Source organism: Taudactylus pleione, unplaced genomic scaffold (assembly GCF_031769625.1).
Source record: "Taudactylus pleione unplaced genomic scaffold, aTauple2 ptg000377l, whole genome shotgun sequence".
Taxonomy (NCBI): domain Eukaryota; kingdom Metazoa; phylum Chordata; class Amphibia; order Anura; family Myobatrachidae; genus Taudactylus; species Taudactylus pleione.
In genome coordinates this window covers 1,466,959-1,480,311 of record NW_028284778.1, presented here as the reverse complement: position 1 = coordinate 1,480,311, position 13,353 = coordinate 1,466,959, and the positions used below count along the sequence as shown (strand labels likewise).

At 44.1% G+C, this 13,353-nt stretch overlaps 1 protein-coding gene across 2 annotated transcripts; it reads right to left on the bottom strand.

The window, feature by feature from the left end:
- Positions 1-965: 965 nt before the first annotated feature.
- LOC148508001 (oocyte zinc finger protein XlCOF7.1-like) lies at positions 966-12,874 on the bottom strand. Of its 2 annotated transcripts, none has more exons than XM_088445124.1 (5): positions 12,801-12,874; positions 10,869-11,061; positions 5,654-5,821; positions 5,490-5,571; positions 966-3,870 (listed from the first exon to the last, which is right to left on the bottom strand). In XM_088445124.1, exons 2-5 carry the CDS (start codon positions 11,016-11,018, stop codon positions 2,789-2,791), a joined length of 1,482 nt encoding a protein of 493 aa, XP_088301250.1. In that variant the 5' UTR covers positions 11,019-11,061; positions 12,801-12,874; the 3' UTR covers positions 966-2,788. The 2 variants fall into 2 exon arrangements, with proteins under 2 accessions (XP_088301250.1, XP_088301251.1); XM_088445125.1 differs by lacking the exon at positions 12,801-12,874 and adding an exon at positions 12,694-12,776.
- Positions 12,875-13,353: the final 479 nt, after the last annotated feature.

Sequence of the window (13,353 nt, the reverse complement as noted above, 5' to 3'; positions counted from 1 at the left end):
CAGATAGACCTTTAAGACCCCTTTTTTACGTCATTAAACATGACAACACGTGGCGGCCGGAATTGGCTGATCAGCCATTATCAAACATGCATTCATGCTTTATAATGACTAGCTATCCACGCAATGTCCTTATTATAATACCATACCTCCTCAACATGTATAAAAGCAAAAGCAGGACAAAATAAGCCCCACCCCCAACCTAAGACCACATTTTTATGAAGCTCCACTCGCCTCCATGTTAGCTCCGCCCCCTTTTGATACCCATAATCCGGAGCAGTTGAAACATAGGCAATAAAGAGGGTTTTCCTAATTTTCAAACAGACTGCAATCCACTCTTAGCTCCTACTGACCTAAATAACCCGGCAGTTGCCACATAAATGTCTTCGCCCTACAGTCAATTTTTTCCAAACATTATGTCAATAGTATCAAAATGTTTATTAAAGCTCAGTTCACTTAGAGGATAAGGGGGAACAGTAACAGAAGAAAGATACGTAGGGGGAGATGTCTCAAGCGGTCTTGGAGAGTGATAAAGTGGAGCGCGATAAACTACCAACCAATCAGTTCCTGTCATTTTTTGAACACAGGCCGATTCAGAGCCGGACACTCTGACAGAGCGCTCGCTCTGAATCAGGGCCGGCCTTCTGGTTGTTTTGAACGGCCTCCTGGCCGCTCGCATAGCTGTGGGTGACCACCCACAGCTATAGCGAGCGGACAGGAAGATGGTCAAGACCATCGGGCTTGCGACGAGACCCTTGTGGTAGGGTCTCGTGGCCGTAAGCCCCAGAGAGATTTCGGCTCTAACAGAGCCGAAATCTCTCCCACTGACATCACTCGTGATGTCAGTGGGGCCGCCCCCAAACGGAGGCGTCCACATGGGAACGCCTCCGTTTGGGCAGCCACTCCCCCGGCCCGCCCACCAAAGGGGGCGTGCTGTCACTCAACATCAACAGCACGCCCCCTTTGTTGCGAGACCCGGAGCGACTGAGTGCCTGTTGCTATCCGGGTCACCCGCATGCGCACGATGGAGCCGACTCCGTCGTGCGCATGCGCACTGGCCCACCATCGACCCAGTCGCGAGCGCACGGGTCTGAATCAAGCCCACAGCCTGTAACGTGACAGTTAGGAGCTGATTGGTTGGTACTCTCCATTTTATCACTCTCCTTGGTTTAGTACATCCCCCCCATTATCACTCTGGGAGGTGGCTGCATAATATTTCCACTCTTTTCAGGAAGGACGTACTTATAGGAAGGGTTTCTGAGAGCAGAAGGGCTGAGAAATTCCTTTATACTCAGTATCGCCTCCAAGTGGTCAGTCTGTGAAGGACAAGTCATCAAAAAAAAAAAAGTGTGGCAATTAAAATAGCCAGCAGCTTTGTGCCACGGAAAGGAATAAAAACACTCACGGTCTCACGCAAGATGGCGGCATTGCATGCTCGGAAATAAAAGCGATCAGCGCCTGTATGTGGAGTTTGTCGCTATTGTGTGGCCGTGCAGTCCCATCCCTCCCCTAGCTGTCATTACTATCAGCGTTGTCCCAACCCTATCCTTGGTGCAAGAGGTCCATCTGATCTCTGTCTACGCTCACCCATGAATAATGCTCAATTCCGTTCATGAGCCCACACCATGCCCTCAGAAGACTTATCCTATGTGCAAACCGGTTGCCACCCACCTACAACCATCTCAGCTGCAAGCGAAGATGCCGCTGATATGTGTACAACTTTGGATCACCCGTATTTGCGTATGCTTGGCTATGAGTACAATCACAAGGTCTGTCCGCAAAACAGACTGGCGTGTAAATATGAATCAAGGTTATCTGCATGGACAATAGATTGTAAATAGAACGTAGTGTTCATTCTAGCACCCTGCACCTGTCACAACCAGTCAGTGCAGTTCCTCTTTCCTGCTCTGGTGCTTCGAGTTAACTCTGGTCTGTAGCTCAGCAGTGTGTGGCATCAGCTGAATGTGCTAGAAGCACCAGAGCAGAGAGCAACACCCCAGGCAGGAAAGACAAACTGCACTCGTTATGACAGGTGCAGGGTTCTAGAATGAACACTATAGAACGTATTCAAAAAGGAAAAGAAAGAAGCTTTCTCATCATTGCAGGGGATATTTAAATAGGTTTTACACAATATAGAAACAATACTGAACTTTGCGTTCTATAGACCAGTTTATGAGCTAAATTTAAATGTCCAGTTTATAGCCTGTGTGCATTATACAGTGACAGCTATATACCACTTACAGTTTAAGAAAATCTGTTTTCTCGTTACGTAGTCCCATCAAGATCTTTAGTGTCCCTATAGTCTAATAAATATTTTCCAGTAACAAGTTTTCCTCTATCCCTTTATAGTGTAAAGTTATAGTAACTTCAATAAAACCCAGAAAAAAATGAATAAAATATGATATAAAATAGCTTAAGACCATTAACTTATTTTAAGGCTGCACAGCTACTGGGTTCGGTGACCAAGAGTTCTCTTCAAGCCACCGGGTTGGCACTCAATTCAAGCGGCTCAGGTCTAAGAGTCCATTCAGTCTTTCGGGTCTGTGCTCAACTCTAGGCCGCCCAAGTTCGAGAGTCAATGTCAAGCCACCCAGTCTGCAGTCAAGTCTAGTAGAGTCGAAATTGTTTAGATATCCAAGTAATTGTTGAAGCAGCCATTTTGAATGCCATACATTTGAATAATTGGTAGGCAAAATAGAGTGTAATCTACTACGGTGCTCCCATGCCTACATTGTACAGCTGGACTTGTGAAGCCAGTGGTCAACCATGCAGCAAGCAAACGTCCTCGCATCTAGTGATACGTAACATTTTTTTCTCTGGAGTGAATTCGGAAATGATTATTCAGATTACTCTTTTGTGTAAAACACTTCCCACATTCATTGCAAGTAAATGGCTTCTCTCCTGTGTGAATCCTCTGATGCTCGACTAAATGAGACTTACTGCTAAAAAACTTGCTACAAACCGGGCAAGGGTATGGCTTCTCCCCCGTGTGAGTCCTACGGTGTGTGACCAGATGGGACGTACTGGTGAACCTCTTCCCGCACTCCGGGCAGGAATATGGCCTCTCCCCAGTGTGGATCCTCTGGTGTTTAATAAGGTTCGACTTGTTGGTGAAACATTTTCCGCACAGGGAACAAGGGAACGGCTTCTCCCCGGTGTGAATGATCTTGTGTTTGACGAGGTCCGAGCTGCTAGTGAAACACTTCCCACATTCCGAGCAAGAAAACGGCTTCTCCCCGGTGTGGATTCTCTGGTGAGTCACAAGGTTGGAGTTGGTGGTGAAGAACTTCCCGCAGGTGGAGCAGGCGAAGGGCTTTTCTCTGATCTGGATCCTCTGGTGTTTGTTACAGGTGAAACACTTCTCGCATTTGGCGAAGCTGTGCATCAGTTTGGTGTCTTCTAGGAATTGGCGGTGAGAAGTAGAAGCCGACTTGCCGGCCTTCTTATCCGTTCCGGTGTACATCACCGTCATGTTCTTCTCACCTGCTCTCTTGCAGATCGAGGAATACTCCCTAGGGCTGTACACTTCGGTATCGGTTAGGTTTTCCTCATCACATGACTCATCTTCTTCCTTAATGTAAGTAATAATATAATCTATCTGTGCATTATCTGTCGGCGTAGAGGTGTCTGTGAGGTTTCCTTCTTCATCGGACATCAGCTCCTCTTTGATACGGGTGGTAATGTACTGCGACTGCTCAGCGGGGGAACAAGTGTCCGGAAGAATTCCATCTTCATCGGAGACTGAGACTCCTTTAAACTCGGAATAGGTTTGAACGGCCACATCTTTGACTTTTCTCCGAAAACTGTTTAGGTTCTGTTTGTAGTTGACTTCTTGCTCTTGTTTGATACAGCGAGCGTTTCTCAGACCGGAACCTGTTGGAACCAAACAAAAAACGGTAAAACACCAACTGAAAGTTATTTAATTAGAAACAGGCATAGCTTTCAGGTATAAGAGTTAAAGTTCTTGAAACAAGAAGACGAATGGTTTATCTATCCATGATCTTAAGCTATATGTGCCAAGAACATAAGGCCTGCACCAAAAACATATCTCATTCCAACAAGGGTTCATCAAAAATATTAGCGGCAGAGCAGTAGCATGATCCCACTATCAAAGACAACAACACTTCCCATCAAGGCATCTAATGTTTCTGAAAGGCAGGACTGTTAGTCGCAGAAAGCTGGAATTCCCACCAGAAGGCTTCTGGCACTTTGACAAGTAGAACCAGCCATTCACCAGGCTTGGTGCCAGATACACAGTAGCTGAAAAAAAAAACTAAGCAGCTGGCATCCAGTGGAATTAGACCCCTAAAGCTGGGCATCCACTATACAATTTTCTGTCAGACATCTGTCCAATCTGGCTGGTTGGAATGAAAACCTGGTAATGTATGGGAGCAAACGACAATCGTCCATTTGCTCACAAACACTGGAAAATAGCCAAAAATGGTTGTTCAGACAAATCGGTTATAACACACAAATTTAAACAATTTTTTGGTCCTTTATTCAGCGTTTAAAACCATATGATCGACTGTCATTTGCTCCCATACATTACCAGGTTTTCATTCCAACCAGCCAGATTGGACAGATATCTGACAGAAAATTGTATAGTGGATGCCCAGCTTAAGCCTGCAGCCAATGAGGAGATAGGGGCTTCCCAATGAACCTCTCAACAAACGTAAAGTACAACAAATTTCTTCTGCGGCGATGACAATGGGGTCAAATGTGTTATACCGGTATGTAAGGTCAATGTTTCCCAGTCTGTTTAAAACCACAATAATGCAATCACAATATATCTGATGGTGCAGTCTTCCTTAATTAGTAATGAGCTAAATATAAAATTAGAAAACGTCCATTCGGTGTACATTTCATTTACAATGTAAAGCTGGGCATCCACTATACACTGTACCCTTTTTTACTCAGCTGCTATTCCATTTTTTTATATAGATTACCAAATTGTTTTCTAGTTAAAGTAAATATAAGCGTAAGACCGCTTATCTAACAAATGGACACACATATAAAATGCAATGGTGAAGGTATCCCTACATTCTGCACGATGTTCTAGTGATAGATAAGTAAACAGGTCCTGGTTGCAAACTCCAACACACAGTGTACACCTACCGACAGGTTGAGTGATCCTGCGACTGGATCGGAAACACCAATCCGCCGGTCGGAAATGCCGACCAGCGGCCATCGATGTTCCGTGATCCGTCGGATTTTGATCGTGATCGGCAAATCAGTGAAATGCAACATGTTGGATTTCACCGATCCTGCAACCCGGCATCTCAGGATCGCAGAATCGTGGCAATCGGTCGCTGGTGTATGGGAGTCAGTAGTCTTGGAGGGGATACCCAACCATGCCTCAGTTTCCAGCTGTAGGGTTAATTCACACATCAGATGTATTTCATATTTATGTATATTATTGGTATCAGTGTAAGAATAGCTTTACAACAAGTGAGGGAATCGAGAAAGGAAACCTTGAGATAATCTATGCTTACCCATTAATTTTAGACGTTGAGAACTTTCATGAAGATCATGTCCATCTAGATGTTCCCACTCATCAGAAGAACCAACAGCCACCTGACACACACACAATGATAGTCATCATCATCAAGACACATCCCCTGGTGTTACTGTATAATGTCCCATTCCCAGTAGTCACCTCTACAGTCAGCAGATGAATGATCTTGTTGGTGAGTTCCAGGATCTTCTGGTCATGGTCTCTCTTGTTCATCATTGAGTGAGGTGGAGGCACCGTCATGGAGCGCTGGATCCTGCTCTTGCCTGCTGAGATCTTTTCATCCCCCGATTTCCTCACAATAACATAGTCCTACAAATTGAGAGAAACCACTGACTTCTCACACATAAAAAATTGCTGTGGTCTCTGCACTCACTGAAATTAAAGGTCTCCACTTTTTTATGCATAATGTGTCCACTACCTGGATGGACCCTTTCCAAACAGAGCTTCTTTTCTCTGAACCGCCTAAATGATAATATTTCTACCGTAAAACCCAAAGATCTTCCCCTTCACTTGGTAAAAGTTTTTTAATAGGACCGAACAGGAAAAAAATAATAAACCAGGATTAATGAAGGTACTGCCAGAAGCTGGGGATCACAAAATATCCTTGTTACATTTCTGAACAGTCCTTCTGCTAGCCATTCCTTCCCTTACATTGACATCTCCAAACATCTCATTCCTCCTAACCCCAATCCGTTCCTACATGTGCTTATGTATGTACTTGTCCCTAGCAGAACATCTCACTTTCTCCTAAAGTAATACCACTCCCACTACCTGAGCAAATCTGCAATCTTCATGCTTACACCACCCTCCTCAGCATGTCCCTCAAGCAATATTATCAGTCTACCAGGGCATCGAAATGTTTCCCTCTCCTCAACCCACGCTTCTTCATTTCTTCAGCTATTTTCCCATTTATCCAAACATCTTAATTTTCCAAGGTTTTATTCAAATATATGTCATTCTCCTGCTCTCTCTCGCCTCTACCCAAACATCTGCATTTCTCCTGCTCTCTTGCCTCTACCCAAACATCTGCATTTCTCCTGCTCTCTTGCCTCTACCCAAACATCTGCATTTCTCTAGCTCTCTCTTACCTCTACCCACATGTCTGCATTTCTACCTGCTCTCTCTTGCCTCTACCCAAACATCTGCATTTCACCTGCTCTCTCTGGTCTCTACCCAAACATTTGCATTTCTCCTGCTCTCTCGACTTCACCCAAACATCTGCATTTCTACTGCTCTCTCTTGCCTCTACCCAAACATCTGCATTTCACCTGCTCTCTATTGTCTCTACCCAAATATCTGCATTTCTCCTGCTCTCTCTTCTCTCTACCCAAACATTTGCATTTCTCCTGCTCTCTCGACTTCACCCAAACATCTGCATTTCTACTGCTCTCTCTCGTCTCTACCCAAACATCTGAATTTCTCCTGCTCTCTCTTGCCTCTACCCAAACAGCTGCATTTCACCTGCTCTCTATTGTCTCTACCCAAATATCTGCATTTCTCCTGCTCTCTCTTCTCTCTACCCAAACATTTGCATTTCTTCAGCTCTGTCTCTACCCAAACATCTGCATTTCACCTGCACTCTCATCTCTACCCAAAAAATTGCATTTCTCCTGCTCTCTTGCCTCTACCCAAACATCTGCATTTCTCCTTCTCTCTTGCTTATACCCAAACATCTGCATTTCCCCTGCACTCGCTTGCCTCTACCCTAACATCTGCATTTCCCCTGCTCTCTTGCTTCTACCCAAACATCTGCATTCACCCTGCACTCTTGACTCTACCCGAACATCTGCATTTCTCCTGCTCTCTTGTCTTTACCCACATATCTGCATTTCTTCTGCTCTCTTGCCCCTACCTAAACATCTGCATTTCTACTGCTCTCTCTTGCCTTTACCAAACATCTGCATCTCTCCTCTCTTTTGCTTCTACCCAAACATCTGCATTTCACCTACACTGGCTTACCTCTTCCCAAACATCTGCATTTCTCCTGCTCTCTCTTGCCTTTACCCAAACATTTGCATTTCTCCTGCTCTCGTGTTTGTACCCAAACATCTGCATTTCACCTGGTCTCTCTTGTTTCAACCCAAACATCTGCATTTCTCCTTTCTCTTGTCTTTACCCAAACATCTGCATTTCTCCTGCTCTCTCTTGCCTCTACCCAAACATCTGCATTTGACAACCTCTCTCTTGCCTCTACCCAAACATCTGCATTTCTCCTGCTCCCTTCTTGCCTTTACCCAAACAATTGCATTTCTCCTGCTCTTTTGTCTCTACCCAAACACCTGCATTTCTCCTGCTCTCTCTTGCCTCTACTCAAACATCTGCATGTCTCCTGCTCTTTTTTGTCTCTACCCAAACATCTGCATTTCACTTGCTCTCTTGTCTCTACCCACATCTGCATTTCTCCTGCTCTCTCTTGCCTCTACCCAAACATCTGCATTTCTCCTGCTCTTTCGTCTCTACCCAAACATCTGCATTTTCCCCTGCTCTCTTTTTGCCTTTACCCAAACAATTGCATCTCTCCTGCTCTCGTCTCTACCCAAACACCTGCATTTCTCCTGCTCTCTCTTGCCTTTACCCAAACATCTGCATGTCCCCTGCTCTCTTTTGTCTTTACCCAAACATATGCATATCTCCTGCTCTCTACCCAAACATTTGTATTTCTCCTGCTCTCTTGCCTCTACCCAAACATCTGCAGTTCTCCTGCTCTCTCTTGCCTCTACCCAAACATCTGCAGTTCTCCTGCTCTCTCTTGCCTCTACCCAAACATCTGCATTTCTCTTGCCTCTACCTAAACACCTGCATTTCACCTGCTCTCTCTTGCCTCTACCCAAACATTTGCATTTCTCCTGCTCTCATATCTTTTTTTCTCACATATTCTTCTTCTCATGGTTTTTTTTCTTACCTAGAATCTCACATTTTAATTAATACAACCATGAGCAGCCCACCTGATCTCCCATAATTCAACTTCTCCTGGTTGCTCTTCTCACTAACAAAGAGAGTTTTAACATCTCGGCCACACTTCTCCCCTTCATCGCATCCCTACTTAATCTGCCTGAATAGCCCTCACCTTTACCTGAGGAGCAGCACTTCCCATCTTCAAATCTCCTCGACCAGAACCCAAACTTTTCCCCTTCATGCACTTCCTTTACAATCAACCTAAAATGTCTATGTTTCCTGATCTCTTTTACCAATACACATTATCTCAGCAAACATTAGCCCATCTCATGGACGTCCTACCTTAAACTCAAACATCTCCTTTCTCCTGCTACACCTATCATTACCTCTCTTTTTCTTCATGCTTTTGAAAAACATTTTTTTTTTGTTTTACCCAGGGTTGTAGTAGAGGGTAAGCCAATGCTATGGTCATACTTGTCCTTTCATGGAAAGTTTAACGCCAATCACACCATTTTCATAATTAATTGATAGACGCATAGACCGGTGAATTAATCTTTGCCGAATGCAAGACTCTCCTAACAATTTGCCTGTTTTTTGTTACTTTTTCCGCAGAGCTTTACATCTTATGCATGGGTTCATTTATCCAGATCCCCTCGGTTTCGAATGGCGCAAAGTACCATATTTAAAGAATTAAAAAGAAAAAAAATGAGAGAGAGAGAAAAAGAGAGAGAGTGGAGTCGGCATTCCAGTGCTTTAGGGGGCAAAAGACCTTCCTATTACCAACATCTAAGGGTCGGAAAAAAATAGCAGGACAAAGAGGTGGCAGTCTGGGCGGCTAACATAAAACATGAGCAGCAGCCCGATTGAGTTTTCATGTAGAAAGTTTTCATTATGAAATTATGGACTTATCTACTGCATAGACTATGGCGGAGGTTCCCAAACTCCCCCCTTACTTTCCAGTTTTTAAGGATATCCATGCTTGAGTCCAAATGGTTAAAATAATTGACTGAGGTACTAATTAAGCCACCTGTGCTCAAACATGGATATCCTTAACACGTGGACTGCAATGGCGGAGTTTGGGAACCTCTGGACTATGGGAATGTTCTGCCAGCTGTGTTACTTTACAGTTACTAGGAAGAGAACCAAACAGGAGAGTCAACTGTAACTGTACTGAGCATCCCCCTTTCGCTCACCACTACCTGTATGTATCCAACCATCAAGGCATACACTAACCTGTAAAATAGACGGTGTGACTGCACTGTGCTTAATCTGACAGGCTGGGTACGGGATCTCGACAGTCACAATGCAGACGGTCAGAATATCGACAGCAGCATCCCAACGGTCAAAATCCAAATGGATTTTGGTAATATTTTAAACCCAATTCTAACCCTAATCATTCCCTTCCACAGCCTAACCCTAATCATCCCCGCTAGTGCCTAACCCTAATAGTCACCGTTGGAATCTGTCGGGATTGTAACCGTTGGGATGCCGTTGTCGATATTGTGACCATTCTGACCATCAGGCTCCTGACTACATTACAATCTGATAAGTGCCTCAATGTCACAAACGAACCCCTCTCCTGTTCCTTAGGTAACTGCATGTAAGCAATTGCCTTTCCTTCATTCTCCCTCTGAAACTCAGAATACACCTCCCATTCCACTAGATTCTTCAAATAATAAGGAGCCTACTCCTGTGGTGGACTATATTTGAATGCATACATCTCCATTTCTTCTAGATCCTCCACACAATCAACCACTTCTTCTAGATTTTGCACCTAATCAGCCATCTTCTGGGGTGGTCTATCCTTACATGCATATCTCTCATCTCGTAGATTCTGCACATAATCAGTGGATTTTTCTAGATTCGCTGCATAATTCGATTTTATTTTTAGCACCTTGCACCTTTCACAACCTGTGCAGTTACTCTTTCCTGCCTGGGGTGTTGCTCTGGTGCTTCTAGCACACTCAGATGATTCAACAAACTGCTGAGATATAGACCAGAGTGTGCTAGAAGCACCAGAACACAGAGCGACACCCCAGAAAGGAAAGAGGAACTGCAGGGGTTGTGCCTTGTGCAGGGGACTAAAATGAACACTACATAACCACCATTTATTGTTGCCACAAAGGTCAATTTATTAGTCTAGTATTCAGCAAACTATGTACATGGGAAACATACTGAGAAACTCATTGGCTTGCCTTTAACAGATTTTCCATTGGGCTTCACCCCACCCTTTAGAATGTCTGATACAGAAACCATGGCAAAATTATTTTGCTATCCACATAAATAGGTCCATGTTGAAGATTATGGTCTATCCAAGGGTATACAAAGGGGAAATATCTTATTTTGTACCATTAGTTTACTGGTGGGATCTGCATAACCCTGTCCAACATGGACTTCTAGCCGACAATGAGAACACAGAATCACAACCACCTCATCAATAGTGTATAGGCAGTTCTCTCACCCCTCCAGTGACCGTGTGGATGATCTCCAGGGTTAGTCTAAGGATACTTCCAGAAATCTGACCCAAGTCCTCTTCATTCATTACGGAGACAGCCGAGTCCTCCATAGGGGACTCTCTGATTCGTAACTGCTTTTCCAGACTAGAGGACATCTGGTACCGTCCCAGCCTATTTGTCTCTGACGTTTTTATTACTCTACGGAGAAATAAGAATCAGAAAGAACAAACAAAAGTGAAAGAGGATCAATCAAGTTAGTAGCAAGTATTTACTTATGACCAGGTACTTATATAGCACCAGCAAATACCTTTACGCTTTATAGTACCCTGTACACTATGCATGTTTTAAATACAAGCAAGGTTATGTTGGTATGTGGAGATGGCTGCACTCTAGGTCAGCTCTGTGCCCTACCTGCCACATAATCATTTTCTAGCAAATATAAAGCAACAACACATTTGTAAAGGCAATGGTAAATGACAAGGTGCTACCTAGGAGTGTCATCACACAGAGAATAATGTAGGTTTGTTTATACCAGTGGTTCTCGACCTCAACCCTCAAGTTTTACCAGCAGGTCATGTTTTCTGGATTTCTGTCTGTGGAACCAGGTGGGACAATTACTGACCCAGCATAATAGGTTAGCTCACCTGTGCACATGATTAAAGAAATCCACAAAACATGACCTGTTGGTGGTACTTGAGGACATACACTGGGCTACACAGCTACTAGGGGGTGGTGGATGACCACTAGGGTGTACATTCAGTACAAGAGCCAAAGCCTGCCCCAGTACCACAACAGCAAGGAGGGTCAGTTAAGATGAATAATGAAGAACAGTTATGGTTTCCAGCAGATGACTGTTGATTTCTACAAGGAATGGTTCATCTTGCCACCGTGTCTCCTCAGTCCAAACGTCCCCCAACTCCGGTAACTGTACTGAAAGCCTATCGTATTACTGGTGGCTGATAATGCCGCTGCTTTACAGAGGTCACACACTCTTTCCCTACCAACACCTTATGTACATACTCTTTCATGTCAATGTACGGTACTTCTTTGTATCATGATCCCTCTCATTGCACATCAGCGCTTTATAAAAGTTAATAATCATCTGTGAGCACTAAAAGCCAATTGCTGTGTCATGATCTTTCTTGGGTGGCTTTCACAAAGAGCTGTGACGTAGAAGAACGCCTCCTGATGTTGGAGATGTGTATTCGGGATCGTCCTTCATGGTACTATACCTGTTTTTATCCTAAACTGCCAGCTTTTCCGCCACATCTTATCATAAGCAGCGATCGGCCATAAAAACTATCTAAGCAGAAAATCATTTCATGTTAAGAACTTCTTTGCACATCCTATTGACTTCGTAACCAGAATATGGTGTACAATTTTACAGCCAATCTATCAGGTACATTTAAGAGCAATAACAGGTTCATTTCATTTACAGTCTTAATGTCAATGGGAACAATATTTCTATAGATGGCTATGGGGTCTCATTTACGAGCATGGCGCCAAGAGGAAAGGTGTAATGTAACCCATAGCAACAGATGCGACTTAAGTTGGACTGTTCAAGGCCGATTCCTGATTGGCTGCTATTTGACACGTTGAATTGCCTATCTTCGGTTTCCACAATGCACCATCAGTAAATTTACTGACCCCTGGAAGGCTGGAACACATGACCAACGGCTTGCATTTTTAGTCTAGCTCCTGAAAGCAGCTGCAACCACAGCCTCTTATTATTTCATCACATTGTGGTGTGTCCTGCATAACAGGAATACAGTGTTGTGATTACAGAGTTATATGGCTATTTTAATTCAGTCTCCTGCTGTGTTTACCCACCAGCACAGCACTGGCCCCCAATGGCATGCGCCCCCTGGTGTCAGTCACTTCCAGCCCCCACCCTGTGACATTATCACCTGTAGTTGCCGGTAATACCCGGCTCTCACCTGCAGCACCTCCTCTGCTCTCTTTAATAGCACAGACAACGAGCGGAAGTTGGCACCCGGAACGGTTACTCTCCACTTCCGGTCTATGCGTTCCAATTGATGTCCTGGGTGTGCGTTTCACCGTTGCTTCCGCGTTGTGCGTTTCAATGTGCGTTTCACCTTGGACTTCCGGGTGTCTTTAATAACCTTTTAAAAAGTCTCGTTTAAAAAGTCTGTTAAACCTGCTCTATGTAATTTCTAGGGCCACATGAGGGCCCTAAATGTCTGTAGTAATGGGGAGGGGGAGGGAGAGAAATTAATACAGTAGTATAGGCTAATGATCATGAGATCTGCAATGTATTGATTACTTGTTCACTATAGTCTAAACTAGGGATGGACATCGGAAAGCCACCAAATGATAGCTGGGCTTCTACCGTCAAAATTTTCGATTCGATGGTAATTAACCATCGCATCAAAAGTATTAGATAAAAAAACTATTACTTTGAATATATATTTTTTTTAATCTAGGAGGGTCTTTTGGCAATTTGCAATAGCCCTTTTTCAGGGCTGGCAG

Excerpts from the sequence above, each read along its gene's own strand:
- LOC148508001 (XM_088445124.1), bottom strand. The coding sequence starts at position 11,018 with ATGTCCTCTAGTCTGGAAAAGCAGTTACGAATCAGAGAGTCCCCTATG. Across the intron at positions 5,572-5,653 it reads TTCATCTGCTGACTGTAGAG|GTGGCTGTTGGTTCTTCTGA; the intron begins GTGACTACTGGG and ends TGTGTGTGTCAG. Across the intron at positions 3,871-5,489 it reads TCAACGTCTAAAATTAATGG|GTTCCGGTCTGAGAAACGCT; the intron begins GTAAGCATAGAT and ends TGGTTCCAACAG.